At 34.3% G+C, this 27,659-nt stretch overlaps 2 protein-coding genes across 5 annotated transcripts; one reads left to right on the plus strand and one right to left on the minus strand.

Moving 5' to 3' along the window:
• Positions 1 to 9,270, minus strand: LOC129801774 (transcriptional repressor CTCF-like). 2 transcript variants are annotated; one of them, XM_055847089.1, is made up of 5 exons: positions 9,147 to 9,270; positions 7,391 to 8,684; positions 1,147 to 1,769; positions 982 to 1,079; positions 1 to 919 (listed from the first exon to the last, which is right to left on the minus strand). In XM_055847089.1, exons 2-5 carry the CDS (start codon positions 8,656 to 8,658, stop codon positions 839 to 841), a joined length of 2,070 nt encoding a protein of 689 aa, XP_055703064.1. In that variant the 5' UTR covers positions 8,659 to 8,684; positions 9,147 to 9,270; the 3' UTR covers positions 1 to 838. The 2 variants fall into 2 exon arrangements, with proteins under 2 accessions (XP_055703064.1, XP_055703063.1); XM_055847088.1 differs by lacking the exon at positions 9,147 to 9,270 and adding an exon at positions 8,960 to 9,050.
• Positions 9,027 to 27,227, plus strand: LOC129801771 (WASH complex subunit 4). Of its 3 annotated transcripts, none has more exons than XM_055847083.1 (5): positions 9,027 to 9,056; positions 9,285 to 9,564; positions 9,642 to 10,141; positions 19,099 to 20,304; positions 25,508 to 27,227. In XM_055847083.1, the coding sequence occupies exons 2-5, from the start codon at positions 9,513 to 9,515 to the stop codon at positions 27,146 to 27,148; spliced, it is 3,399 nt and encodes a 1,132-aa protein (XP_055703058.1). In that variant the 5' UTR covers positions 9,027 to 9,056; positions 9,285 to 9,512; the 3' UTR covers positions 27,149 to 27,227. The 3 variants fall into 3 exon arrangements, with proteins under 3 accessions (XP_055703058.1, XP_055703059.1, XP_055703057.1); XM_055847084.1 differs by having other exon boundaries at positions 9,033 to 9,096; XM_055847082.1 differs by lacking the exon at positions 9,027 to 9,056 and adding an exon at positions 9,114 to 9,206.
• The last annotated feature ends 432 nt before the right edge of the window (positions 27,228 to 27,659 follow it).

Raw genomic sequence — 27,659 nt, forward strand, 5'->3', positions numbered from 1 at the left:
TATTATTATACAGTTATTTCGTATATTTTCTATTTAAATTTTATTGCTCGAACTTAGTAATGAGAGCAATATATACAATGCAAAAACTTTCTTATGATTTTAAATGTGTCCTACTGGTTCTACATGTAATCCATCTACATGTCCCAACAAATTATCATTTAAGTATTTTGTAATATTAAAAAAAAAACTTATATATTACATCTAGTGGTTTTAGATTATTTTCTATTTTTAATGTGTGTAGGGTAAGTGTGCCAAATTCCGGCCAGCTTGCAATTTCGGCCACCTTTTTTGTTCTTTGAATTTCCATGGACTTTTAGATTTTACGTACTCCAGAGATTATACAATGCAAAAGAATAACAAAAAATGTAGCTTCGACAAACGAGATCACGTGAAAAAGATATTAGAAGAATTCCCGAAAGGCAAGGAACTATGAGAATGAAGGTGGCCGAAATAGGACACCAAAGCTATGTCTATATTTTTATTCATTTTAAAATGTATTAAGAATGATATTAGAGTAAATAGAGACGATAAACTCTTTACAAGGTTCCCAACAACACTCTTTAAGGAGAAAGAATTAAAAAAAATCAATTTTAATTTAAAATATTACATTTCAAACGTGAGACTTTGACGCTTGCATACAACTATGCCGAAATTTGGCTCACTTACCCTACGCACGATAGCTCATTATTATTAATTTTTAATATTGTAAAGAAAAATCTGAGTTCTTTATAATTGTGGTTTCTATAGCCCTAATGTACTTATATAATAATTTATACGTTAAAAGCAAACATTCAATAATGAAATACATTTTTTCTTTTTAACCAAGAGTAGTTTTTTTTTAATTCTTTAAAGTAATATTTATTTTCTTCGCTTTTCGTGATGAATTAGCACCTCTAACATCACTTTCATCCTCCTCATCCTATTAAAAAAGAAAAAAAAAGTGTTACATACTAGAAAAAAACATCTTAATCTTTAACTTACATCAAATCCAAAGCAATCCTTCATATCTTTAGTTCCTGGTTCTGTTTTCAATTGTATTTTTTTGCCATCTATGTCCTCAAGAGCTTGTTCTTCGATATCTAAAGAACAGTAAAATATTAGAATTAGATGAAAAGTTTACCTTTAATAATTAAATTATACACATACGATCAGTTAAGAGGAATTCCTCGTTGAGTCTGGAATTTTGCTCTTCTTCATCCTCCTCAGGGATTTGAATAACTTCCAAAACTACATACTGATTATCATCTTCCTCATGAACCATCAAATTCCCCTTATGATCCTCATTTGTTTCATCCTCCTCAATTATCTCCTCTGCCTGCATTTCCTCATCTTCATCAAGGTCTTCCTCTTCATCTGTATCCATTTGTTCACTCTTGAACCCACCATCCGGGTATATCAAACGCTTCTTGCGGCCGGCCTTTAGTGCCTGAGCATCTTCATGTACAGAAGACTCAGGATCGTGCAAAGCCAAGTGGCGAATAAGATTGCCCTTGTGTCGGAAACTGCGATTGCAGTGAGGGCAATGATGGCCTTTTGGTTTGGGTACTGGCGGCACATAATCTGGATTGTGGTAAAGATTGATATGTCGTTTGAGCAGCTGCTTTTGACGAAAGGATTGCTCACACTGATCACATTGGAAAGGCTTCTGATCGGTGTGGATCAACATATGAGACTCGAGATGACGTGCAGAAATTGATGCATATGGACATAAATCGCATTTGTAGCATTTCTCGCCTTCATGTGTTTTCGTATGAATCTTATAAGTGTACCTAGTGATAAATTTTGAAATACTTTAATGATAAAATTTCTTACATTTTTTTTTCAAACAAAAAAAAATAATCTATTAAATATTAGAGAAAAAGAAATTTTATATTTATCAAAGATGGCAATATACTCGAAAACCAGTGTTAAGCCCAGATAATCTTATGGTAGCCGAGATTCTTTACAGGTGACCTCGAAATGCGTGCAACTCGGGGTGCTAGCAAATTGGAATGCGTGAAAATTCGATTGTGAGTTGAATTTTGGGGATAATGGCTCCGGCACATCTTTTATATCAGGAAAATTTCATGAAGTCGAAATTCGCATTCCTTTCTTTCTCACATGTTTTGCACATGACTATCTCATTCTTTCGCATATCAAATTCGATTGAGCTAAATTAAATTTGGTGTGATGTTTAAAAGAAGAAGAAGAGTACGAGATAATGAGATAGACATATGCAAAATAGGTGATAATTGCTCCGGCACACCTTTTAGATCAAGAAAATTTCATGAAGTCGAATTTCGGATCCATTTCTTTCTCACATGTTTTGCATATGTCTATCTCATTCTCTCGCACTCTTCTTCTTCTCTTAAACATCACTCCAAATTCAATTTAGCTCAATCGAATTTGGTATGCGAAAGAATGAGATAGTCATATGCAAAACATGTGAGAAAGAATGGGTTTCGAATTTCGACTTCATGAAATTTTCCCGATCTAAAAGGTGTGCCGGAGCCATAAAGAAAGGGATTTGAATTTCGACTTCATGAAATTTTCCTGATCTAAAAGCTGTGCCAGAGCCATAAAAATAGAGTAAAACTTTTCTTGTCGGTCGAAATGGATAAAAATTGGCTCGACGCGATTCTTTACCACCAAAATTCAATTCACAATCGAATTTTCACGCATTTCAAGTTGCACGCATTTCGAGGTCACCTGTAAAGCATCCCAGCTACCATAAATTTATTTGGGCTTATAACTGCTCATTTTTTATTTTAAATATTGTTTGAGGGTGAAGGCCAAAAAAATAAAAAAATGTTCATTGAAATCAGTTAATAAACATTAGTATACATTGGATACAGTAAGGGTCAGGGTACAGTGGGTTGGAGTAGTGACAAGTCAGATCCACCATTTGAAAGATCTAGATTTTATATACAATATAGTAAAATTTCATCTAAATCGATTCATGAACACCAAAATTGTAGTCCATCAAGGGAGAAGTGCTATACCCAACGTTGGAAATGTCTCGACCTCAGCTACAACATCAAGGGCCCATCAAACCTAATAAAAAGTGAAGATATTTTTCACTTTTCCTTGTAAAAATTTTACAGATATTGCACTACGACTTAAACAAATTTCCTCGTATAGTTCTTGTATTATTTCGGCGAGCATTATGAAATGTGTATTTTTAGATAGATTTTAATGAACAATTTCGAAATATATCAGACTGATGTCAATTCTCTTTGGGAAAAAAAAACTTGCCAATACTCTTCAGTGCTTCTATACAAAAATATATGGAAAAATGAAATATCAAGAGGCCCTTGACAATATACTAAAATTTAAATAAAAAGCATCGTCTAGTTTTGGAAATATTCGAAATCGCAATTTTGAAAATCAATTTTTCGATTAATCGGATCTTCGGTAAAAAAAAGTTGTAGTATTTCACTAGAGCTTTCCAAAACAGATTTTTTTTTAAATTCTGATAATTAGAACCGGAGATATGCCGATTTGGAAATTAAATTTTTGACCCTTTCTAGGTCGGCTGACATACAAAATTTGGGCCCGATCTGACGAAGTCGGATTTTACGTGTGCTGTGGCCAAAAAAGTTGAGATTGTAAAGAATCGGAGCTAAATTATATGAAATAATAAAGGTTATATACTGCATGCCCCACTTGTGCGTGTACATAATTTCTTTCCGGGATTTACAAGTAATCCCAATTTATACACTCCTTACCCCCTTCCCTTCATAAACATGCTTTTTGGTTAACTCGAAAACACGTCGTAATAGAAATTTTTCAATAACAGAATACTGATAGTTTTTTTTTTTAATTTTTCAAGGTCAAAGGCCTCTAGACCTAGACTCAACTGAGTTTTGTTTAGTTAGGTACGTTGCAAAGGTCTTGGATTTTTTAACAATTTAGAATCGGTTCCAATCAGATATGAATCGATAACTGATTTTTATCCGATATTCAATCGTGTTACTCCTAAGCTATTTTAGTCGATATTTTCAGTTATCGTTTATGAACTATAACAGACTAAAAATTTCTATTTTAATTATTAATTTGAAATGTTAGAAATTTTAATTCAATTCAATTCAATTAAAAATACTTAGGACAAACTGTCCTCTTGTACAATACGTCTTCTGTATAAGTATACAGAATTCAGAATTCATTTCATTTTAATTAAAAACAATTTCTGGGTGTTAAAAACTGCATAAAATTGTATCACTAAATTTCATAAATGAGACGCTCAGAGCAGAAGTGGATTGTTTTAATAGGGAAACGCATACAAAGGAGACCACTTCTGCTCTGAGCGTCTCAAATGTTCTATATTAATAATATTTCGCCGCAGGGGGGGGGGGGGGTGACATTAGCTCTGAAAAAATGCAACCAGTTTTAGTGTAAATTTTTTCCTATTTTCGTACACATTTCACGAGATATCTCCAAAACTACGTAGGTTGCCAATTTTGGGTTTTCCGTTGCCTATTCTACATTAAATGGGCTTTTATTTTGTATTTTTATTATTTGATAATTCATTCTGCAATGACAGAAAACAGCTAATAAACTCAAAAGTTTTTTCGGCACGCTAGAAACATATGGGAAACATAGGAAATGGTTTCACCGCTTATCTCTACATTTTATCAGTATTTCTTCTTATAAAAATCTTCATTAGGGTAAAGGCTCATAATTTTGGACAGTCTGCTTATAAGCATCGATGTTCCAAGTTTGAAGTGCGATATTTTCAATACTAAATTGATTTTTTTGCAACTCTCTTTTTCCGAAGGGTTGTTTAGAAACTTGGCAAGGGCTTATTGTCTTTGATTTTACCAAAATTAGTCTTAATACGTTTAAAAATGAATTGATATATAGAGGTGAATTTGACTCGAATTTTGGACAACTTGGCTGTAAATTTGGACATCTAATCCGCCTCAACAGGATGCCCATTGTTCTTCATTTCATGAACCAATCTTACCAAGTCCTCTTCCTGTTCATGTAAGGGAAACGTAGAATGTCATAAGAAGCCCGGAAACTTTCCATATCATTTATTAACCCATTCAGTCAATGTACCAGAAATACTTCAGATAGAATGTTCATATTTTGGGTTTAGTTTCCTATAGATTAATAGATGATTTTTTTTGAAAAGAAAAAAAAATATCTATTATGGGGGCGCGGGGATTCGCCCTCAAACACACGTCTTAACGGTCACTGAATTTAAATTCTTTACTTCAGTATAAACTCTATTGATTTAGATAGAGTAACTATCCAAAAAAAAACAAATTGGCAACCAGAATTCAAATCAGGAAAGAGTAAAGAGGCCAATTTTAATAAATTAGACGGGATGTCGAATTTTCCGTCCGCCATTTTGGGCAAAAATTTTGCATGACCTTCTGCGAAGCAAGAAAATAATAACAAAATGTAATTTCATCTCTGTCGTACTATTTTTCTCAAGTAATTGAAGAACTAAAGTTACTAAAAATCTATTCCCGACAGCAATTCGAGTATCAGTTGCCCAGGAATAAATCATCTAAAATTACTCAATTTGCGTATGATGTATAATACCATGGTAAGGTATGGGTTAAAGTGAGTTGACTTCGGTACTCCAAGTACGTGTGGATTAGCGCAATCCTTGACCTTTCCGGGAGCCTTTCAATGCATTTCTCGCTACATCTCGTTCGCAGAGATGATGCTCCTTTGTTTCTTCAGGCATTTGTCCAACCTAGTCATCACAAAAGCTAAAACTTCACGAAATTTCCAGAGAAAAACACCTGTCCAAAATAAGGAGTATCACCTCACTGGTGAACCTCTTAGAAAATTGCCCATTTTTCACACGAAAAATCTAATTCACAAGGCAAATCTCACTTCAGGTCAAATGTACAAATCATCAGTAACGTGAATCAACACAATATTCAATGAATATTCAATAATATCACTCAAAAACAGCGAACAAACTTTGTTAGTACTTCACCAAAACTAAATAAGACTGAAGTAAGCCACGAAGTTCTGTCATATTTCTCGTAAGCAATTGCTCACACTGAATTTTCAACAAAGCAACCCGTCTGACCAGATAAGCGTGGATTATAGCCTCAATTAACCCCTATCTTTCATACCTTACTTTTAAGAAGCTCCCATACAAAATACCCCTTACTAAATATATGTGAAGGACACTGTTTTGCGTTCATGGTGGTGAAGAGCGGAACTACGAAAATTATGTTGCCGGCCGTGTTGCTCAGTTGTCAGTGACAAGATGGAATATTTTCCAAAACATTTTATTTATTTTTAAAATTCTCATAAAGATTCTCAGTGTTTTTAGTGTTTAATTAATAATAATAAATGTGCGTGAGTGCGTGTCGTGTAGAGAAAAGTGTCGTGGTAACTATAAACAAATTTCCAACCCTGAAATACGTGTTTTTATTCCCTTTTGGGGATGTTTTTTAGGAGACATATTTTTCGGAATAGTTTTTTGTTTTTCTAAAGTGTTAAATCGTTCATCCTGGTTAAATAAAACATATCCCTATCTTTGTAGCTTCTATAATTTATATAAAATTTGAAGGTGAAATCAGGATGTGAATTTGACAGTTTCATTCCACCGCCATTGATATACGTGGCAAGATTCAGTCCTTAATTTATGCCTACCACTCGGATCTTGCCTATGAGGGCTAAAATAGTGCCTAAAGCTGGGTGTTAATTAATGACTAAACGCTGGGTCCCCCTTACCCTGTGTCAGACGGGAATTTCAACTCAAATCATATTCAAAATTTAACGTATTTAGTGTCAAAATCTTCCAAAAAGAACAAATATTTAGATAGAATTCATTTTTCATCAAATATTGGAATAAAAATCCATCATTTTAATCAATTTTTTTAGTGTCCAATTTTATCCTCAAAGTGTCCAAAATAAGAAACAGGACAAAATTATGAGCCTTTCCCCTATATCAGTTAGGGTAAGAGTGCCAAATTTCGGCATAGTTGCATGCAAGCGCCAAAGTCTCAAATTTGAAATGTAATATTTTAAATACAAATTGATTTTTTTTATTCTTTCTTCTGAAAGAGTGTTGTTGGGAACCTCGTAAAGAGTTTACTGTCTTGATTTACTCTAAAATCATTCTTAATATATTTTAAAATGAATAAAAATATAGACATAGCTTTGGTGCCCTATTTCGGCCACCTTAATTCTCATAGTTCCTTGCCCTTCGGGAATTCTTCCAATATCTTTTTACCGTCATTTCGTTTGTCGAAGCTACATTTTTTGTTATTGTTTTGCATTGTATAATCTCGAGAGTATGTAAAAACTAAAAATTCATGGAAATTGGAGGAACAAAAAAGGTGGCCGAAATTGCAAGCTGGCCGGAATTTGGCACACTTACCCTATACAAAAAAAATCGAGAAATTACATAAATTGAATGTAAATATGCATATACCTGTCTGGGAATAATCCATCACAACGTTTACACTTGAGGGGCTTATCGGATGTGTGTAACTTCTGTATATGAATTCTCAGATCAGTTTTGCGGCCACAGGTTGTGGGACATAGTTCACACTGAAACACGGGCTTATCCCCAACATTATGTATAAGTTTGTGAGCTTTAAGAGAGTTACTCTGCGTGAACTTGGCATTACACACATCACATTCATATGGTTTTTCGCCTGTGTGTATACGCAAATGTCGCTTCAATTTAAATGTATCTGGAGACGCGTAAGTGCAGTGGGGACACTGATATGGACGTTCACCTGTGTGACAACGAATGTGACGTTTAAGTTTGCTCAATTCTACACTCGCATAGTCACATTCTGAGCACTTATGGGGCTTCTCATGGGTATGACGATAGCGTACATGTCGCACAAGTTCTCCGGACGTCGTGAAGGAACTCATGCAAAACTTGCAGTGATGGGGCTTGGTTCCAGTGTGAGTATTGACGTGATTATGTAAAGATGCCACGGTTTTAAAACCTCTCTCACATACTGAACATTTGTGGGGGCGCTCATCTGAATGTGATTTCATATGACGCGATAAAAGATATCGCTTTGTGCTGGTGTAATTGCAATAATTGCAAAGATGGGACACTGTCTGCATTTGACTCTTTGAAATAATCTTCATCACTTTTTGCTTGTCATCTTCTGCATCAGATAATCCTATTATTTTGTCTGTGTCATCCTCAAAGTCATACACATTGCCATCTTCTTCACCCTCGTAATCAGCTTCCTCTTCGAAATGTTCTTCATTGGCACTTCCACCAGTTGCCGATACACTCTCTTGATTCTTTCCATCCTGTCCATTCATAATCAGTACATAGCTAACCTCATCTGAATTCCCATCTGATGGCATAATCGTCACATAATCCTGATTTCCTGGTCGTTCCTTTAGTTTTGACTTGTCCTTGTTGTCGTCTTCAGTTAGGAAATCTGGTGGTGTTGTCAAAACTGGTTCAGATTCTTTTGTGGCCTGATAGTAGTAGTTTCCGGATGAATCTATGAAATATGTTCCAGATTCGTCATCCTCTATTTCTTCCCCACCAGAATCACCCTCTTCGTCATGGATGATTGTAATTGTGTCAGGTTCTGACGGAGCAACAGACGAAGGGCCTGCTGCTGTGCCAATTTCTTTGTTAAAGGTTTCCAAATAAGACTGCAATTCACTTCCTTCGAGTTTAATATTAACGCCACCAACATTCATATTTGGATTTGACATTATTGTTTCACCCAGTAAAATTATATCTGTAAGGAATAATATAGAAATAACTCAGCCTACTAATTTTATTTAGAAAGAAAATTCAAATCGTTATTCTCGAAGAAAATATTATTTTGGCCTCACGATAAATCAAAGATAAAAAAAATATAGACGGCCATATTGGAATATCAGTAAAAAACAAAGCCCCGGGAGCCCCGGGACTACGCATTAAGCATACGTCTCCATAGAACGGAAATCAGAAGATATTAAATAGCAAAATTATTAGAATAATTCTTTTGACAATAAAAACATAATAATTTACAAATTTTTGTTGTCAGGGGGCCTCCATTTAGTATAAAATTTCTTAAATTTATCACCATCGGCGCTGAATTCAACATGGCGACACAATAAGAATTGAAGTAAAGTGCTGTGCGAATATTGAGCCTCGTTTTCATTATAGTATCAATTCTGATTTAAAATAAATCAATTATACAATATTATACACTTACCATTAATTCACCTAACTTGCAAATTAACTACCGAAAATTACGTGAAAAGATTTCAAGCAGGTTCTTGAAAATGATGCGAACTTGACGCTTTGAGTTGTACTCGTATAATATCCCCCCTCTTTTTTTTTATAATTTTAGCGGAGTTTGCGCTGTTTCCGTCAGAGGCGCTGGTGCGCCATGTAAATTTTGGAACGTCAAAATAATTTTTGTTTTTCTTCCTTCAATAATTTTTAACGATAGTCCAATAAAAATAAATAACAAGTAAATATAAGTGTTCTTAAAAGTGAAACAGGGTATCAACTCGATATAAGTTGTGGAAACTTAAAAATATTCTATTAAAGAAATAATAAACAGAAGAATTTACACATGGACTTACATTCACCAAAAGAGCCAAAAGATAAGGGAAGAGTGGTAGAAAGTAAGTTTTAGGTTTAATAAAACATTCATTAAACGGAAATGGAAAATATTAAGAAAATTTTGTTATTTTATTCTCAGATATTTGCGGAGAACAGCAATTACGGCAATTTGGTAAATTTCTTGACTCTCACAATCGTCTTCTAAAAACCCTGGAAAATGAACAACATATAATGCACAATGAGAGTCATGCATTTACGAAATTTCGTACGACAATTGATCATGGATACCATGGAAAATGTGAAAAAGTTTCGCTTTTCCAACTTGTTGAGTCAGATAACAAAATGCTTAACAAAAATATAATTGTTTTCACATCCCTCTGTGATGAAATTGACTACCTAAATGCAGAAGCTGAGAGTTTACAGTTAAACCTGCTTTATTATGATGAACACGCAGAGTATTTTAAGGAATCGGCAAGTTTAATCACTAAGAAAATTTCTACTGTTCTAGAATTTTTGTTCTATGTAAGACAATTCTTTCATCGATGTAATGATGTTCTCGAACTTACCATCCGGCAGTTTAGTACCTTGTCTGATGAAACTAGATGGATTGGAAATGCAAATAAGGCTTTGTACTTTCAAGTGAGTTTTTCGATTTTATTCTTTACAATTTTTAACCCCTCGCAAATCTAATGTAAAACTCCAGTAGGAGAATTCTGTAACAGTATTACAATGTCATATGACAAAAGTAGTGTTTTTATGGGGTGAATTCAGCAAAACTATTCGAAAATGTGATTTATATCAATCATTGAGAAGTTCATAGAGCTGCTTGTTATGGTCATTCGATACTCACCGGTCTTTAGTGTATAGATCTTTATGTTGGTCTTTAGTTTCATTCGCCCGCTCCCGAATTAGCCACGAAAATTTGTCATTATGACATTGTCATTTTGTTACAATATTCCCCTACTAAGAAAACTTAAATATATTTTTTTAAAACTTTAAAAAACCTTATATTTTCGGTGAAGCAGATTTTTCAACCGTAACTGGATGGGTCCTTGATTTTGACTATCAGGATCCTCAAGTATAATCGACGCTTCCATTCCATACTTACAGTCAGTGGTGGAAATTAATTTCACCCACTAAATCCTTAAAGAAACTCAATAAAAAAAGAAATGTCGAAAAAATTCATACGTAAATCATAATATCCTTTCATGCCAACATAAAAAATCGACATTTTGATTTTTTATTCTAAGTATTTTTAGAAATATTATATACACTAACGGCCAAAACATTAAATACACCCTTCGTAAGCTTAAATACACGTGATTTGGACCGGGAAAACGCTGTAATATCCAGTTCTATTAACTGAAATAGTTTCATATATAAACTTAAGAACAGTTTTAAATAAGATTTGAGAAAATACATGAGCTACAAAATTTATAATTTGAGGATCAGTCAAAAAATAGCTTTTTGGAAAAAATGCAAAAGTAGCCCCACATTCTAAAACTGATCTAATCTTTTAATAATCATTTAATATAAGCTAAATACTATTAGTAAATATTATTAAGAGTCAGAAAAACTGAAAATAATATCGAGGGAATATTTTTGGTACGGATTGTGGTCGGTTTCCGGTGTGATGTGTTCTGAAAGGGATTTCTTCTTTGAATATTGAAATTTTCAGCCCAAATTCTACTTTTTCATATATTTTTTATTATTTTTCAAATTACTATTTATTATTGTTGCAATTTCATTTCTCTTACTTCATTATTTTATTAAAAAAAAATGAATAAAATCATCAAATTTAGTTTTCCTCGAAGAATCCTGCTTTAACTTTGATAACAACGCTAAGACAACGCTAAGACGGCGGCAGACGCATGGGAGGGTGGGATATGTAGAGTTTGAATAAAACATTATTATTATAAGCGCCTCACATATTCGAGGCATCCTGTTGATCAATTTCTACAAAATGTCTGAAGGAACTTTGCCCACACATCCTGAAGTGTTTCCACCAAGATTGGAACTGATGTCGGCGCCTTCTCTCGAACCATCTGGTCTAGAAAATTCCAGAAAATTTCAATGTGGTTACAATTGGGTGATTGGGGTGGCTAATGCATGTAGTTTAGGAATCTGCGTTTCTCTTTCTCAAGAAGGAAACCTCTACAAAGCTTTGAGGAATGCTTGGGATCGTTATCCTCTTGAAAAAAAAACCCATGCCCAATAAACTGAATGCATTAGCCACGCCAGTCACCCGATTGTAGCCTCATTGCAATTCTCTTGGATTTTCTCGACCACAAGGTTCGAGATTAGGCGCGACATCAGTTCCAATCTTGGTGGAAACACTTCAGGATGTGTGGGCAAAGTTCCTTCAGACATTTTGTAGAAATTGATCAACAGGATGCTTCGAATATGTGAGGCGCTTATCAAAGTTAAAGCAGGATTCTTCGAGGAAAACTAAATTTGATGATTTTATTCATGCTTATTTAAATAAAATAATGAAGTAAGAGAAATGAAATTGCAACAATAATAAATAGTAATTTGAAAAATAATAAAAAATATATGAAAAAGTAGAATTTGGGCTGAAAATTTCAATATTCAAAGAAGAAATCCCTTTCAGAACACATCACACCGGAAACCGACCACAATCCGTACCAAAAATATTCCCTCGGTATTATTTTCGGGTTTTTCTGACTCTTAATAATATTTACTAATAGTATTTATCTTATATTAAATGATTATTAAAAGATTAGATCAGTTTTAGAATGTGGGGCTACTTTTGCATTTTTTTCCAAAAAGCTAATTTTTGACTAATCCTCAAATTATAAATTTTGTAGCTCATGTATTTTCTCAAATCTTAGGGTAGAGTCAGTACTTTTTCGCCAGTAAGCACTTTTTCGCCACCTACAAATAAAATCACTTTTTCAGGGAATTATGAGCTCATGGGACTACGAAATGACTATTACTTCGTAACCACTAGTCCAACGGATCAGAAAACCATAACTGGTGCTCCACCGACTAGATTATTTGCAAGTTAATTGAAGAAATTGTCGACAAGGTGAACAGTCACCAAAAAAATATAGAGTTCTTATAAACTTGTCAACGCTCAGACAAATTGTCTTGCAATATTTTATGTTTTTGCAGTACAGTATTTGATATTTTTTCATTGAAAGTCACTTTGTTATTAACTAAGCTTCGCTCTAATATAATTATTTAATAATGTTTTCCAAAAAAATAAAGAAATACGGATGTGGTGAAATAGCCCCATAGCAAAAGAAAGCGGAATAGGAATAACAAGCGAAAAAATCCTCGGAATTTTCCACTATTTGCCTTAAAAAATTCCATAGGAATTTTCCATAATAGGTTCCAAGGAAAATTTAATGGATTTATGCTGGATTTTTCATATAGAATACATCCATGGAAATGCTCGTGGAATTTATGTGGATTTTTCCACCAAAATAAAATGGAGAAAAAATGAAGCTGTCACATGCACCTCGTGATTTTACTTCCGAATATTAAAGAAATAGCAAATATTACGAGGATTATAATATGTTTTACTAAATCAGCAATAACGAATTAACACTTTAAGGCAATAAAAAAATATTTTGTAAAAAAAATAATTTTTTCGAAAATATTTATTATTTAGCATAAAAACAGTATTATTTTAGGTTGGCGACCTATTTAATGTAATCACTTCATTATTATCTACACGAAACGCAGTGTCGCATAATTAATTATATTATAATTGCCACATGAATCACTAGAAATGTTTGCGGAAGGTTTGGAAACAAATTCTAAAAGTTGCCGCAACACCATTTTATTTGTTTGACATTTTAGAAAACTAGTGGAAAAATCCATATAAAACACTATGGAAAGATAGTGGAAATTTCCATATGTTTTTTCCAGCTTTTCCCGCGGACGTTTCACGTGTAAGTTTCCATATAAATCTTCCGCGGAATACCGCGGAATTTAACGCTGGAATTCCAGCATGTCGTACTAGTAAATTCCATGGAGCACTATGATTTCCATGGAATTTCCGGCTTTAAATTCCATAGGAAAACTTAGTGGAATTTTAGCGTCAAATTCCAGCGAATTTAGCCATTTGGACGCAAGTTTTCCATTGGAATTCTTGCGGAATTTTGCTATGGGGAGGGCTTACTTTTTTCGGTTGTGTAAGTACTTTTCGCCACTCATTTTTCCAAGCATATTTTACAAATGGCGCACCTCGCGGAATTTAGTTGAAACAGACGTCAATTGATTTTTGTCGCAAACAAAAAATGCGCAAAAAATCATTCGAAATACTCTAATAATTGTCCAATATAGGTGTTAACCCCATAGCAAAATTCCGCAAAAATTCCAATGGAAAACTTGCGTCCAAATGGCTAAATTCGCTGGAATTTGACGCTAAAATTCCACTAAGTTTTCCTATGGAATTTAAAGCCGGAAATTCCATGGAAATCATAGTACTCCATGGAATTTACTAGTACGACATGCTGGAATTCCAGCGTTAAATTCCGCGGTATTCCGCGGAAGATTTATATGGAAACTCACACGTGAAACGTCCGCGGGATAAGCTGGAAAAAACATATGGAAATTTCCACTATCTTTCCATAGTGTTTTATATGGATTTTTCCACTAGTTTTCTGAAATGTCAAACAAATAAAATGGTGTTGCGGCAACTTTTAGAATTTGTTTCCAAACCTTCCGCAAACATTTCTAGTGATTCATGTGGCAATTATAATATAATTAATTATGCGACACTGCGTTTCGTGTAGATAATAATGAAGTGATTACATTAAATAGGTCGCCAACCTAAAATAATACTGTTTTTATGTTAATTAATAAATATTTTCGAAAAAAATTTTTTTTTTTACAAAATATTTTTTTATTGCTTAATGTGTTAATTCGTTATTGCTGATTTAGTAAAACATATTATAATCCTCGTAATATTTGCTATTTCTTTAATATTCGGAAGTAAAATCACGAGGTGCATGTGACAGCTTCATTTTTTCTCCATTTTATTTTGGTGGAAAAATCCACATAAATTCCACGAGCATTTCCATGGATGTATTCTATATGAAAAATCCAGCATAAATCCATTAAATTTTCCTTGGAACCTATTATGGAAAATTCCTATGGAATTTTTTAAGGCAAATAGTGGAAAATTCCGAGGATTTTTTCGCTTGTTATTCCTATTCCGCTTTCTTTTGCTATGGGGAAATAAGAAAAGTACTGTGCAATGTACTTTTGCGGGTTTTCGAAAGCTGCTGTTTCTTAAAAATCAATTAAAAACAAGTGGCGAAAAAGTGCTTACACAGTGGCGAAAAAGTGTTTACAAAGTGGCGAAAAGTACTGAAACACGCATTGTTGCAGGAAATGTATTTTTTCAACTAGATCCCCAAAAATTCCCGGAAAGTCTCCTGGTTGATTAGAGAGACAATGCTTCAAAGCACTTGTACAGAAAATTTCTTTTTATTTCGACAAAAATTGTAAGAATTACAAGGGTACAAAACCTTAAGGTGGCGAAAAGGGCTTACTCTACCCTCTACCCTATTTAAAACTGTTCTTAAGTTTATATATGAAACTATTTCAGTTAATAGAACTGGATATTACAGCGTTTTCCCGGTCCAAATCACGTGTATTAGGTGAGATTCTTAACAATCTCACCTACTATAATCCTAACAAAATTTCATGTCGTCCGATCGACCTCAAATTTGGCCAAAATGTGTTTCGCCACTTCCTGATTCCGAATATATATGTGGCTAAGTTACGTTCCCGGCCGGCCGGCCGGCCGGCCGCTCTTTGGAGCTTAATAGCTCCTAAACTAAAAAAAGATATCGACTTGCGGTTTTCGGCAAAGGTTATATATCGGGTGAAAATTGCAACTTGGTGCATAGACCCCCCACCCCTCCTTCCGCCATTTTGAAGACCCCCCTTTTTTTGTTTTCTCAATAGCTCCGCCCCTATGGCATTCAGCGGACTCAAATTTTAGTATGTTATAGCTGGGCCTTAGAGCTTTCCATCAATACCAAACTTAAGGTCCCCCGACCCCCCCTGACCCGAGCTATAAGGGTCCAAAAAAAATTTCTTAAAATGGCCATAACTCCGGTTCTAATTGTCAGAATTTAAAAAGTGAGGGCTTTTTGGAAAGCTCTCGTGAAATGCCACTTCTCCTTCTAACATTGCAAGTTCATAAAACCACCGCTAGGGGCGCTTTTTTTAAAAAGAAAATTTTTAAATCTTAAAAGTTAAATAACTCAAAAATTCCATTGTGCATCGGGCTGAAAATTTAGTATGTTGTAGCCGTTGATTATACCTATCAAACAAAAAAAACCTTAAGTCGATCCATAACCCCTGACCCGAGCTATAAGGGGTCAAAGTTCGAACATTGACCGGCCTCTATCTCCGGTTCTAATTAACATATCGACCTAAATTTTACCTTTTTGGTTTCGTCTCGATGAGCACTTTCAGATGGAAGTTCAAAAAGTCACCACAGGTGGCGCTGTGATAGCGTCAAAATTCATCGAAATTCAAAGTCACTTTTCTCAAAAACGGCATTGTGCAAGTTAATGAAATTTTAGTATGTTGTAGTCCAGTCTAGGACGTTTCCAAAATGGTGCGTATGTGCGCTGTGGTTTCAATAGAACCGGAGATATGAGGGGTCAAAGTTCACGAAATTCAAAAAATCATATCTCCGGTTCTATGTGACCTATTTTGATGAATGAGGGCTTAAACGAAAGATCTCACCAAATGCTACAACTTTCTAGAATGTTTGAACTTCGTGGGACCAACACCAGGGGCGCCACAGTCGAAAAACCAATTTCAATATCACATAACCTCAATTATCTCGACTGTCGCTGAACCGATTTTGATGATTACTTCAACATAATTGTAGAGCACATTTGTCTCTACATTTCGTCCATACATCATTTTCCGCTCAGACTACGCTATCACTCCGATTTTGCCGTTTAAGTGTGAAAAAATTGATTTTTCCCATAATAACGCTTTGAAATCACTCAGATGCCAATTTGACTGCCTCTACTCCACCAAGACACTTAAAATAGGGTTTTAAATGGAAAGTCCCGCAAAATACAACAATTCTTTGATATAGTTGAAGTTCAACAAATGACTACTTGGGGAACTCTGGATGAAAAAACGAGTTAAGAAACAAAAAACCTCGCTTATCTTGGCTTCTGAGTAATCGATGAGTTCAAGTTCTACGGCAAAATTATAGAGAACATTCTGGTCTACATTTCACCCATATAACACTTTTCTGTCAGTTCATCCAAATCCTTGACATTTTGGTTCAAATACAAAACTTGTATAATTTCACGAATTTAATTCAAGATAACTGAATGGCGTCTCCCTACTTCAGCATCAAATCGAATTTGCATGCACTCCGAGTTAGCTCACGTTAAGAATCTCACCTACATAAGCCGGTTAGGATTATCTGCCCCTTTAAGCTTACGAAGGGTGTATTTAATGTTTTGGCCGTTAGTGTAATAGAATTTTGTTTTTTAGGGTGGAAATAAGTATAATTCCACTCAATAAATTGAGCGCTGGGGTATTTATTTTTGATCAAATGTAGGTTAATATCTTTTATTAATTTCATTTTTATCTACAATTAGTAAATTAAGGTCCATTTTCTAAAGTTTTGCATTAACTTTTAATCGAAATATCGTAGGAAAAATCTTTACCGAACAAAAATAAGGGAAAAATTAGTCTTGGTGGGGGTGGATCCTAGAAACTAAGAAAAATGACTAGGTTATATCAGATAATTTTCAAATTTGTCAATATATCCACCACCAAGGGTCAAAAACCTTCAGTTGTTAGAGGCCAAAAGAGCTTTTTGCCTGTACACTGAGAAAAAAAGAGGCTGCGGTTAACTTTTTTTCGTCATTACTTTAACACTTTTTGGGTGTAAAAATATATCAACATTTTTTAATGTTAATTTTACACCTTTTAAGGGTAAAATCAACATGAAGGAGGGAAACTTTAACCCATAATACACCTAAAAATGGTAATATTTACACCGTTTTCGGATCAATACTGCAGGGTAAAATTAACATTTCCGGAATGTTATTTTAACTTTTTCGGATTTCTCTCAGTGTAACAGTGTTGCTTTTCAGTGAAAAAAAGAACTTTTCCACCGAAATTTGATTGTAAAACGTTGGTTTCTGTTTAGTGTGGTTATGTTCTGATGCTTTTGTCTCAAAATGGCATTCGTTAGTGACCTCGGGTCATCGTCGCATAAAAACTAAAAATTTATTGCAAAAAAGGCTTCTTTTAACAGTTTAATCAAGATGACATGTTTTGCGCTATTTTAAAGCTTCAAAGTTATTTTTTTGCACAAAAATGAATGATAGATCTTGTTTTCACTTGTTTTTACTCAGAAAAACTAACTAATTTTGAAGCTTTAAAATTCGACTTAACATAGTATGGAATGGAGCCGTCGATATAGACGAGAGAGAAATAGAGAGTTTAACTCCAATTCAGTTGAGATTTTTAGATAATGTTCTTTACGTATTAAGGAAATTAAAAAATAAATCGATTTTCCTTCAAACTATTCTTCATTATCTCTTAGTTTTTTAGGCGCTAGGTGAGAAAATATAAAAATTTTTTGAAACTCTTTTTGCTTCTAAAATTCACATTTTTAGTTTTTTCAAATTTGTTTAAATAAAATATACAAAGTAGAGTGGCATATCTTTCAGTAAAAAATAAATTTATTTTAGTCAGATAACTTTAAATCGGTATTTTTATGGAAATTGGAAATGAGTTTTTTTGCACTAATATTTTTTGTTGCTTTTTTTCTGACCTGTCACACAAAACTGGGAATTGCAACAAAACGAAGAGTCAAAATGAGTTCAAACTTTCAAGAGATGTTTATAAGACTTACCGAGAACACTATAGCACTTTTAAATAAATGAAACCTTTATTGTCGCTGTAAATGTGATTTTTGTGAAGATCGTCTGGAGGCGGTCTTACCCGTTAGAGGGTTATATAATTCGAGCTAACACTAAGAGAAATCCAAAAAAGTTAAATTATCATTCCGGAAATGTTAATTTTACCCTGCAGTATTGATCCGAAATCAGTGTAAATATTATGCTTTTTAGGTGTATTAGGGGTTAAAGTTACCTTTTTACATGTGAATTTTACACTTAAAAAGGTGTAAAATTAACATTAAAAAATGTTGATATATTTTTACACCTAAAAAGTGTTAAAGTTATGAGGAAAAAAAGTTAATCGCACCCTCATTTTTTTCTCAGTGAAAAAATCTTTCTCAAGGATAGAAATTGTTATTTCTGCTAGTGATATAACTGTTTTTTGCAAACTCGCTCGTTTATTTTTTTCTCTCATTTCATGTATATAAAATCATTAGAGAGCCACTAGCATAGACCCACCAAAATCTTTGACCTCTTAAGACATATTGTCTGAAATTAAAATTTTAAATTTTATTGATTCCAAAATGCAAATAATTATAATAATATAATTTAATTTAATAATTTAATATAATATAATTTATAATAATAAAATGTAATAAATAATTAGATAAGACTTTATCTAATTAGCTCTAAACATTATGAATTATTGAAATTGTATTTCAGACAGTTTTCGAGAAAATATGTGATTTGATTGTGAGCATCTATATTTTTGATGAAATCTTCTATGGATCCCGACTGAAACAATTTTGGGGACCATTTAAGAAGCAAATAACAACCATGTGTGTAAATGGAGATCAATTTATCGAATTCTCTGTGCTAGATTTAAGTGGATTGCAACAGATGATTGCTGAAATGGATGAACTTTTTCAAGGAAAGCTTGTGGAAATTTCCCTACAGAGATGTGTTAGAGTTAAAAAGGACGTTTCACCGAAAGCTCTTGGTCATTTTGCCACCCACATTCAGTCCCATATAAAAAGGACTATGTCTGATGTAATGAAATACCCCCAAGATTTATCAGAACTCAGTGAGTGCAAAGAGATTGTCCGAATAAATGCCATGTGTATCTTTTATCATGCTTTCTTTGGAAATCTAGATCATAAAATATTTAAAAGTCTTATTGAATTAAGCAATAAATTCTGCGGAATAACTCTTATCAGCAATATTGTATGGTGTCCGGAAGTCTTCATAGGACAACATGCTGCGACTCTCCTCAAGGGTCATGAGAAATTTGTTAATGATGCAAGTAAAATCAGACAGGTTTTTCTTATGACTAAAACTTCAAATCTTTCCAAAGATGTAAACACCTTCACTTTTCGTACGCTTTCTTGGATTTTGCAAATGACAACAGAATTCAAGTTGTTCAAAAATGAGGTAAAAATTGAACAAATACGTACGAGGGCAAATCTCTTTGCATCGGGTGCAAGATTGGCAGGGCAAATAAATCACACAATAAAGTGTGTGACTAATCTACACGTTATTGTTCAACAGCCAATGCAAAAGTTAACTCTCATGAATATTTGCAAGCTACTGGAATTTCTCATTACCATTCATGAAATGTTCCAGCATTGCCGAGGATTTATTGTCGAAAATATAAACAGCATAATTCAACACTATAACTATCAAGGAATCTATCTGATAAACGAGGCGAGAAAAAGTCTTTCATGTGAAAATTATAATGAAAGGATCTTAGATTCTCTAGCAGCTCTGCAGATCACCGAACGGTGTCTTTATGGACCAGCAACAAAAAATCGAATTACAATTGCCAAGATCACCCTGAGTGTCTTCGAGTGCAATGCATTAAATTGTCAGGAATATATACAAAAATTGTTTAAAATCCTTGGAAGATTGTCAATAATCTTGGATCTGCAGGTAATTTTTATTGGATTTATTTTTATTATGAATATTGTTTTTTTTTTTTTTTTAATCAAGATCAATAAGATACTACCCACAGAAACAGATTTCAGGTTAAAAATACCTTATACGAAAATTAATAATTAAGCATGTCGAGTTCTTTTACTATTAGGTGAGGATTCTTAACAATCTCACCTACTATAATCCTAACAAAATTTCATGTCGTCCGATCGACCTCAAACTTGGCCAAAATGTGTTTCGCCACTTCCTGATCACGAATATATATGTGGCTATTTTACGTTCCCGGCCGGCCGGCCGGCCGCTCTTTGGAGCTTAATAGCTCCTAAACTAAAAGAGATATCGACTTGTGGTTTTCGGCAAAGGTTATATATTCATTCATTCATTCATTCATTTTCAACCGCTTATCCCTATTGGGGTCGCGGGCCCATGACATCCAATCTAGCAGCCCACGCCTGTCGGTCCTCCGCCACTTCAGGAAGATGTTCGAGTTCGATCCCGAGGCGTTCCAAGGCAAGATTCTGAATTTGATTCAGCCACCTTGTCCTAGGTCTGCCTCGATATATCGTTATATATCGGGTGAAAATTGCAACTTGGTGCATTGACCCCCCACCCCTCCTTCCGCCATTTTGAAGACCCCCCTTTTTTTGTTTTCTCAATAGCTCCGCCCCTATGGCATCAAGCGGGCTCAAATTTTAGTATGTTATAGCTGGGCCTTAGGGCTTTCCATCAATACCAAACTTAAAGTCCCCTGACCCTCCTGACCCGAGCTATAAGGGTCCAAAAAAAATTTCTTAAAATGGTCATAACTCCGGTTCTAATTGTCAGAATTTAAAAAATAAGGGCTTTTTGGAAAGCTCTCGTGAAATGCCACTTCCCCTTCTTACGTCACAAGTTCATAAAACCACCGCTAGGGGCGCTATTATTAAAAAGAAAATTTTTAAATCTTATAAGTTAAAAAACTCAAAAATTCCATTGTGCATCGGGCTGAAATTTTAGTATGTTGTAGCCGTTGATTATACCTATCAAACAAAAAAAACCTTAAGTCGATCTAAAACCCCTGACCCGAGCTATAAGTGGTCAAAGATCGAACATTGACCGGCCTCTATCTCCGGTTCTAACTAACATAGCGACCTAAATTTTACCTTTTTGGTTTCGTCTCGATGAGCACTTTCAGATGGAAGTTCAAAAAGTCACCACAGGTGGTGCTGCGATAGCGTCAAAATTCATCAAAATTCAAACTCATTTTTCTCAAAAACGGCATTGTGCAAGTTAATCAAATTTTATAGTGTTGTAGTCTAGCCTGGGACGTTTCCAAGATGGCGTAAGTGCGCTGTGGTTATAATAGAACCGGAGATATGAGGGGTCAAATTTCACGAAATTCTAAAAAGCATATCTCTGGTTCTATTTAACCGATTTTGATGAATGAGGGCTTAAACGAAAGGGCTTAAACACCAGAGGCGCCACAGTCGAAAAACCAATTTTAATATCACATAACCTCAATTATCTCGACTGTCGCTGAACCGATTTTGATGATTGCTTCGATATAATTGTAAAAGACATTTGTGTTATATTTCGTCCATACATCATTTTTCCATCAGATAATGCGATCTGTCCGATTTTGCCGTTTAAGTGTGAAAAAATTGACTTTTCCTATAATAACGCTTAGAAAACAACAAAGATGCCAATTTGAGTGCTTCTACTCGACCAAGACACTTAAAATAGGGTTTGAAATGAAAAGTCTCACAAAATACAACAATTCTTTAATATAGTTGAAGTTCATCAAATGAACACTTGGGGCGCTCTGGTCGAGAAAACGAGTTCAGAAACAAACAACCTCGATTATCTCAGCTTCTTATTAATCGATGAGATCAAGTTCTACAGCAAAATTATAGAGAACATTCTGGTCTACATTTCACCCATATATCACTTTTCTGTCACTCCATCCAAATCTTTGATATTTTGATTTAAATACAAAATTTGTATAATTTCACGAATTTGATTCATGATAACTGAATGGTGTCCCCCAACTTCAGCTCTAAATCGAATTTGCGTACATTTCGAGTTAGCTGACATTAAGAATCTCACCTACATAAGCCGGTTAGGATTATCTGTCCCTTTAAAATAGAAAATGACCAGTGATATAAGCCCAGATAAATTTATGGTAACAAACGGTTCTCGGCCACCGAAATTCATAAAATTTGCCTCTGAGCTCCATAATAGAATTTTCACACATTCCTAGTTGCTAGCACTCCGAGTTGCACGCATTTCGAGGTCGCCTGTAAAGAATCTCAGCTACCATAAGCTTATCTGGGCTTATCACTGGTTTTTTTTCGTACGATATCCATTAACTCCTCTGAGCTAAGATAAATTTTTATAAAAAAAAAATCGTGTAATTAGTTTGCTTGGCTTAGTGCATATATTGCGGTTCGAAAGAACTATCTGGTATAAAATTAAAACGTATTTGATCATAGTGTATCACTGGTATCTGCAAATTTTTTAACTGCTCGAACTCCAAGAGAGAGCAGTTTTCACAATCGACTTTTTTTTTCAACTTTGCAAAATTCTAGCTGCTAAACGGTAAGAGATATTGACTTCCGGTCTTCGGTGACCCCCCACAATGTCAATACATTCTATTGAACTAACTTACCCAAATTACCCCCCACCCCTTCATGCGCTCCCTATCCCCCAAAAATAGGCAAAAAAATTGTTTTTCTAATTTTAAAAATAATTGGCCCTGACGATTTCCTTCGTTTTTGGATATGTTATGGAGGTAGTCCAGCTGAACATTTCGTCCTTAGACACCTATCACCGGAAAAATCGCCATCTTGAATTATTCAAGGTCAAAGGTCACCAAGCCTGGAGGGCCTAATTTTCAACGGATTTGGACAAATTTGGACATTTTTGAAAGATCTTTTAATTCTGAACCCGACTGCATTGGTCACAACCGGTGATGGATCGGGAAAGTAACGGTAATAGTCCTATTTAAAAAAAAACAGTTTTTCGCAATTTTCAGTCTTTTGACCCATTTAAAAAATCAACGGTAAGAGATATCAACTTCCGGTCTTCGGTGACCCCTCCTCTAATGACATTATCTTGAACGTAATTTTTTTGTTTTTACCCCCTCCCCCTTCATACGCTCCCTATCCCCCAAAAATAGGCAAAAAATGAGGTTTTTCTAATTTTAAAAAAAATTGGCCCTGACGATTTCCTTCATTTTTGGATATGTTATGGAGGTAGTCCAGCTGAACATTTCGTTCTTAGACACCTATCACCGGAAAAATCGCCATCTTGAATTATTCAAGGTCAAAGGTCAACCAGCCTGGAGGGCCTAATTTTCAACGGATTTGGACAAATTTGGACATTTTTGAAAGATCTTTTAATTCTGAACCCGACTGCATCGGTCACAACCGGTGATGGATCGGGAAAGTAACGGTAATAGTCATATTTTAAAAAATACTGTTTTTCGCAATTTTCAGTCTTTTGACCCATATAAAATTTAAACGGTAAGAGATATCAACTTCCGGTCGTCGGTGACCCCACCTCAAATGACATTATCTTGAAAGTAATCTCTTTGGTTTTACCCCCTCCCCCTTCATGCGCTCCCTATCCCCCAAAAATAGGCAAAAAATGAGGTTTTTCTAATTTAAAAAAAAATTGGCCCTGACGATTTTTTTCACTTTTGGATATGTTATGGAGGTAGTCCAGCTGAACATTTCGTCCTTAGACACCTATCACCGGAAAAATCGCCATCTTGAATTATTCAAGGTTAAAACTTAATTTTCACCCGATTTGTTCAATTAATTAATTAAAAGATTAATGATTTTTTGAGACCCTCTTCTTGAACAATTTTCAACTTCAAGATGGTTTTGTGGTGATTTATAGACAAATTTAATTCGACAATAATTTTCTATACATCAGAAAGCTTGCGAAAAGGTATATAAGGGAGAGCTCTTTCTCGGGAGTTCGAGCAGCTCGCAAAGCCTCGGACGCTTTGCCACCCCTTTTTCGCGATGATCTGCTTTTAGAGCCCTATGTTTTCATTGTGATTCCAATTTAAAAACTATGCATAGGGTAAGTGTGCCAAATTTCGGCATAGTTGCATGCAAGCGTTAAAGTCTCAAATTTGAAATGTAATATTTTAAATACAAATTAATTTTTTTTATGCTTTCTCCTGAAAGAGTGTTGCTTGGAACCTTGTAAAGAGTTTACCGTCTTTATTTACTCTAAAATCATTCTTAATACATTTTAAAATGAATAAAAATATAGACATAGCTTTGGTGCTCTATTTCGGCTACCTTCATTCTCATAGTTCCTTGCCCTTCGGGAATTCTTCCAATATCTTTTTCACGTCATCTCGTTTGTCAAAGCTACATTTTTTTGTTTTTTTTGCGTTGTATAATCTCTAGAGTACGTAAAATCTAAAAGTTCATGTAAATTCAAAGAACAAAAAAGGTGGCCGAAATTGCAAGCTGGCCGGAATTTGGCACACTTACCCTATGTTGCGGTTCGAAAGAATTATCTGGTATAAAATTAAAATGTATTTGATCATAGTGTGTCACTGGTATCTGCAAATTTTTTTTCGCGATGATTTGCTTTGAGAGTCCTATGTTTTCATTGTGCTTCCAATTTAAAAACTATGCATAGGGTAAGTGTGCCAAATTTCGGCATAGTTGCATGGAAGCGCCAAAGTCTCAAGTTTGAAATGTAATATTTTAAATACAAATTAATTTTTTTTATGCTTTCTTCTGAAAGAGTGTTGCTTGGAACCTTGTAAAGAGTTTACCGTCTTTATTTACTCTAAAATCATTCTTAATACATTTTAAAATTATTAAAATATAGACTTAGCTTTGGTGCCCTATTTCGGCCACCTTCATTCTCATAGTTCTTTGCCCTTCAGGAATTCTTTCAATATCTTTTTTTACGTGATCTCGTTTGTCGAAGCTACATTTTTTGTTATTCTTTTGCATTGTATAATCTCTAGAGTACGTAATATATAAAAGTTCATGGAAATTCGAGTAACAAAAAAGGTGGCCGAAATTGCAAGCTGGCCGGAGTTTGGCACACTTACTAATACATATATGTATTTTTTCTTACGGACTATAACATAAATCATTTTTCTCAGTAACGATCAATATATTCCTCTTAAATGATAAACAAAATAATATATGAAGAATTTATTGACATTTTTTATTATTTACAGGAAATTGTCGATCGTCTCTGTGAGACATCTTTTCTTTTCTGGCATCAATCACTTTTTTGTAACTACATAAAGCAGTACTTCGAACAAAGAACAGATCATCAACGAATTTTGGCTACATTAGATGGTATTGATAAATGCTTTCATGGAATTGGAAAATGTCAAAGATTGGAATTTATTTGCCAAGAACAATTTTTTGAAAGTGTTCTAAAAACCCTTTATGGAAATGTTATTGGTCAATTGTGTGGCCAGATTGAAACAAGTTTAAGACTAGATTTTCATTCTAATCTTCAAGTGGAGGTCATAAATCCTTTTGCGAAACCATCAAGCCTAGTAAGTTGCAATGCATGGCTTGGAATCGGGGCATTTAAACTTGCTGATCGTTACGTGAGCTTTAAGCGGTATGTCGAAGCTTATCTAAGTTATATGTTTTACAATTTAACAACAATATCTCTGCATGATTGGAGAACATATGGAGAAATGAGACGACTAGCACAATTGAAGATGAGCTTAGTAACCGTATATGATCACTTGCCAACACAAATTCTCGAGCAAGGTTGCGATGTGTTAGATATCATGCGGAATATTCATGTTTTTGTGAGCCAGTATGTATATAATTTAAATAATCAAGTGTTCATAGAGCGCACTAGTGCCAATAAACACTTAAACACCATAAATATTCGTCACATTGCTAATTCATTGAGAACTCATGGTATTGGGGTTGTAAATACCACAGTAAATTTCACGTATCAATTTCTTAAGAAAAAGATTTACCTTATGTCACAATTTCTCTATGATGAACGTATCAAGAGCCGTTTGGTGAAAGACCAAAAGTGGTTCAGAGATAATTGGGAACAACTTGGACAGATGTATATTTACGAAAGAGCAGACGCTTTTAATAAGGGTATCCGGAAATTGGGTGTCACAGAATGTGGCGATAGTTATTTGGATACCTTCCGACTGCTCGTGAGTCATATTGGCAATGCCATGGGGTATGTTAGAATGATGAGATCAGGATGTATTCACACTTGTTCTATGTCTAGCGCTTTTCTACCTGGGGCTGAAGAACGTGGAAGTCTCACATTAGGTGAATTAGTTCGTAGTGAAGGTCTTTCAGCAGCGACCTGCTCTTCAGCTACAAACCTTCAATCGAATATTGAGCATTTGTGGCAACAATGGAGTGAAGGAACGGAGTATTTTAAACTTCTTGTTGACACACTGGCTCCTTTTCTCCGGGCTGCAAAAAATGTCCACCTCAAGACATTTTATCTGATTGTACCGCCGCTCACAATAAATTTTGTGGAGCACATGCTGAGCATGAAAGATAGAATCGGAAAGAAGAATCGTCAAGATGCTGTTTTATTCACCGATGATGGATTTGTTATGGGACTGGCTTACATCCTTAAAATTCTTGATCAAATTGATGAATTCAATTCACTCCATTGGTTTCGAGCGGTTAAGGTGAAATATATGGCTGAAAAAGATAAAATCATTTTACAAAGAAAGAACATGGGCCATTCAGATGATGTAAAACTTCACCAAACTCTGGCGCTCACTGAGAAACGTATTCATATATTTCAGCAAGAATTTGAGCTCCTTTATTATAATTTGAGCAGTGCTAAAATTTTCTTTAGCAGTTCCTAAGTAATATATTGATAGTATACAATTAAGAAATAATAAACCGATGTAATTATATACAAGTCAATAAATTTTTTCAACTATATCAATGTTGTAATATTTTCTGATTTCTTTAAAATTAACTTAGTAAAATTTAGTTCATCCGCATTAGTTTAAAGTTTTTTTTTAAATTATTAAGAAAACATTTTTTGTTGAAATAATTATCAAATTTTCAAACAAACGATGATTACAAAATATTGTAATTTTTTTTAGAAGGATCTAACTGCATTCCCTGCATTCCTACAGTGGTGGAAATAAGTATAATTCCACCCACTAATCCTTAACTCTTTCGTCTCTTTTGAGACTCTGAGTACCCAACAGCATATGAATGTTCAGTGAAAAATAGTGTTTTTTTAATTATTCAGAAGTGATAAAAATCCTATTCTTGTGGATGATTACAAACTATAACACCCTATTCTATAATAAATCGTTTTAAATATCATATTTTGCCTATTAAAAAAAATATTTTTTTAGGAAA

This window comes from Phlebotomus papatasi, chromosome 2 (assembly GCF_024763615.1).
Source record: "Phlebotomus papatasi isolate M1 chromosome 2, Ppap_2.1, whole genome shotgun sequence".
Lineage (NCBI taxonomy): Eukaryota > Metazoa > Arthropoda > Insecta > Diptera > Psychodidae > Phlebotomus > Phlebotomus papatasi.